The following is a 2,988-nucleotide window of genomic DNA, read 5'->3' as shown; positions in this document are numbered from 1 at the left end:
TTGGGAGAGGAGGGGTTCAGCCTTTTCTCCCAAGTAACAAGCGACAGGATGAGAGGAAATGGGCTCAAGTTGCACCAGGGGAGGTTTAGGTTAGAGATGAGGAAGAATTTCTTCCCCAAAAGGGTCCCCATCCCTGGAGGGATTTAAAAGCCGGGGAGATGTGGGGCTCAGTGACACGGGGCAGTGGTGACCTGGCAGTGCTGGGTTAACAGTTGGACTCGATGATCTTAAAGGTCTTTTCCAACCAAATAGATTCTGTGATTCTGTTTTTCTCCACCCTTGCCAAGCCAGTGGCAGAACCTTCCGGCAGTGGGTTACGAGCTGCTGTGGAGCACCACCAGGATCCTGCGTCAAAAAAAATACCTGACTTGTAGAGCTGTAGGCCCTGAAGCTGCTTTGGGGCTGGCCGGCGTCCCTGCCCGGGCTCTGTAGGCTCAGACCCAGCTCAACACCCGACTTGCTGAGGGAGGAGGTTTTTTTCCACCAAGCCGCACAAATATTTACTGGGCTTTCCGAACTGTCTTGCTAAACACTGCAGGAACGTTGCTTGGTAATGACAGAGAAATCACCCGTGACTCAGGCTGACGAAGCATCTGCTGTGCCCAATTTTACTTCTGCATGAAGAGTAAGAAATATCAAATACTCTTCTTGTGAGAGGCTGTTGTCCCAAGCTATAGATTGGATTCTGGTCTCCGTTCCTGACCTCTAGAACGAGCTCTTTTTTTTCTTTTCCCCCCCTCTACTGGTTGTAGTTCACTATTAAAAATTCACTCCTCAGATGTAATAATTGTGCTCTTGTAGAGGAAAAACTGTGCTGGAAACTTTGCTGCAGCAGCAGTTCAAAGAACTCGCGTGTTGGGCGTGTGGGTACGCTGGAGCCTGTCAGTTTTGTCGGCCAGTTTTGTCGGAGAATTAGGCCTGTGCACGTCTCCTGAGAAAGACCAATCTCAGAGGTTTGTGAGGCAGCTCGGGCGGGAACGGCTCCTTCGTCCCGCTCTGGTTCTCTGTCGGGAGCTCGCGGTTGGGTGCAGAGCGCTGGAGTTGCCCGTGGTCTCGTTTACCAAGTGCTCCTCCCACCTCGGCAGCGTTACAGCCGCACGCGCAGCCCGAGCGGGCAAATCCTGCAGTTATCTGCTTCTTAACGCGGTGGTGACGGGCACCTCGGCACATCTAGGTTTTCTTTTTGGGGATCCAGCTGCCTTTGCCCACCAGGCTCCGTATCGATGACGGACCTAAGATCTGCCCAGGATTAAGTAGCTTGGCTGGAAATAGCAATACTGTTGACAATGTTGAGAAAAGCAATTGATATTTTAATTTATTCTCAACGCAGGTGTTTCATCGCTGAGCTCCCGCATATGCAAGGTAGTTTTGTCGATAAATTGCTCGACTTAATGCCCAGACTCATGACGTCCAAGCCTTTGGAAGTGGTCAAGATTCTTCAGACGACCCTGCGACAAAGTACCTTCCTTCACCTTCCTCTGCCGGAGCAGGTCAGTGTAACACCGAGAATTAAGATGCAGAATCCTCGTGGGCTGTCTCAGCATTTCCCTAGTTCCTGATATACCGTGGAAGTTTTTAGGATTCTGGTTTTTGGTCAGTCCTGAGTGGTTTTTCTTCTTCTTACCTAGCATCCTCAGGACTACTGCGAAAATTACGCAAAACTTATTAATTCTTGGCAGTATCTAAAAGAATGCGAAGTTCACGTGCAGTTTCTCTGTTAAGCAGTAATTAATTGTCATTTTTTTTTCTTTCCTCCTCCTCCCACCTTACTTTTGCCAACCGCTTTGGCCCCGACAGCTCCACAGAGCTACTGCCAACATCATCGAGCCGACTGGTGAATCCGACAATCCCCTGCGCTTTACCTCGGGCCTGGTGGTGGCGCTGGATGTTGATGCAACCCTGGAACATGTGCAGGATCCCCAAGGAACCGTGAAAGTTCAGGTGAGCGGTCGCTTGACATAAATACAAGCAGGATTGTACCTCGGGGCGGTTGCTTAATGATGTCAGTACTTCTAAATTGCACATAACGGCACGCTCCAGCAGGAACAGCGCTGGATTTCAGGCAGTTTTAGTCCGTGGGCTCCCGGCTTCACTTTCCTCCTGCTGCTGCATCCTTGGTTTCAGGTGCAGCTGAAGAGGTGGGTGTGACAGACACCGCAACAAAGAACCGCAGCAATGCAGAGGAGGAAGCTGGTGTTGATGTATTTTGATGTGTTTCTTTTTTTCTCTTTTTTTTCCTCTCCGTGCTGTGGGTGTGAATCTGTGGCTGTTAGACCTAGGGCAGCCAGACTCCGGGATCGAGCTCGCTTCCCTGCCTTCCCAACGCAGACGGGCAGCACCCAAACAACACGTGCCGTGCCCATCCCCAGTCCTGTCATTCCGTTGTTTCCTTTTATTTTATTTTTTTTCTCCCCCTTAGGTGTTGTATCCAGATGGACAAGCACAAATAATCCATCCTAAACCAGCTGACTTCCGAAATCCCGGTCCTGGAAGGCACAGGCTGATAACTCAGGTTTACCTCTCGCACACAGCCTGGACAGGTAACTTCATGACGCAACCTCATCCGATCGCGGCCTTTTTTGAAGCTCGGCGCGTGCCTCGCTTGATCCCAGCCTCACGCCGACGTCATACAGGGTCATACAGGGCATTTGCTCTGAACCTGCTTAGGCATTTTCCCCTCTCAAACTGGGACCGGTTCCAGTTTAAATGGTGTTAAGAGGGTTTGGGGGATGGGTTGCGGGCAGCAGGAAAGCGTGAGGCTCTGGAAAACTAGAGAAAAGGAGAACTTTGCCTCATGCCATCGCCTTCCCTGTGTGTTTCTTCCTGCCTCTGCTTGGCCCATTCCCATCCCGTGGAGAAGAAATAATAGACTAAGAGTAGATAAATAATAGATAAATAGGAGACAAATAACACAGAGACAAATAATCAGTGCTGCGAAGGGCCGTCCCAGCAGTGGGGACGAGGTCCCGGCGCTGTTTCAGAGGTTTC

The 2,988-nt window shown here is 50.6% G+C and overlaps 1 protein-coding gene across 1 annotated transcript in view; it reads left to right on the top strand.

The window, feature by feature from the left end:
* The window catches only part of INTS4 (integrator complex subunit 4), a 26,463-nt gene that overhangs the window by 21,637 nt on the left and 1,838 nt on the right, over positions 1 to 2,988 (top strand). Inside the window, exons 18-20 of the mRNA XM_009867992.1 lie at positions 1,331 to 1,490; positions 1,798 to 1,941; positions 2,420 to 2,540. Of these exons, the coding sequence (XP_009866294.1) occupies positions 1,331 to 1,490; positions 1,798 to 1,941; positions 2,420 to 2,540 (425 nt within the window). The remainder of the gene's footprint in view (positions 1 to 1,330; positions 1,491 to 1,797; positions 1,942 to 2,419; positions 2,541 to 2,988) is intronic.

This window comes from Apaloderma vittatum, unplaced genomic scaffold (assembly GCF_000703405.1).
Source record: "Apaloderma vittatum isolate BGI_N311 unplaced genomic scaffold, ASM70340v1 scaffold23214, whole genome shotgun sequence".
Classification (NCBI taxonomy): Eukaryota; Metazoa; Chordata; class Aves; order Trogoniformes; family Trogonidae; genus Apaloderma; species Apaloderma vittatum.
This window is presented reverse-complemented; position numbering and strand designations above follow the sequence as displayed.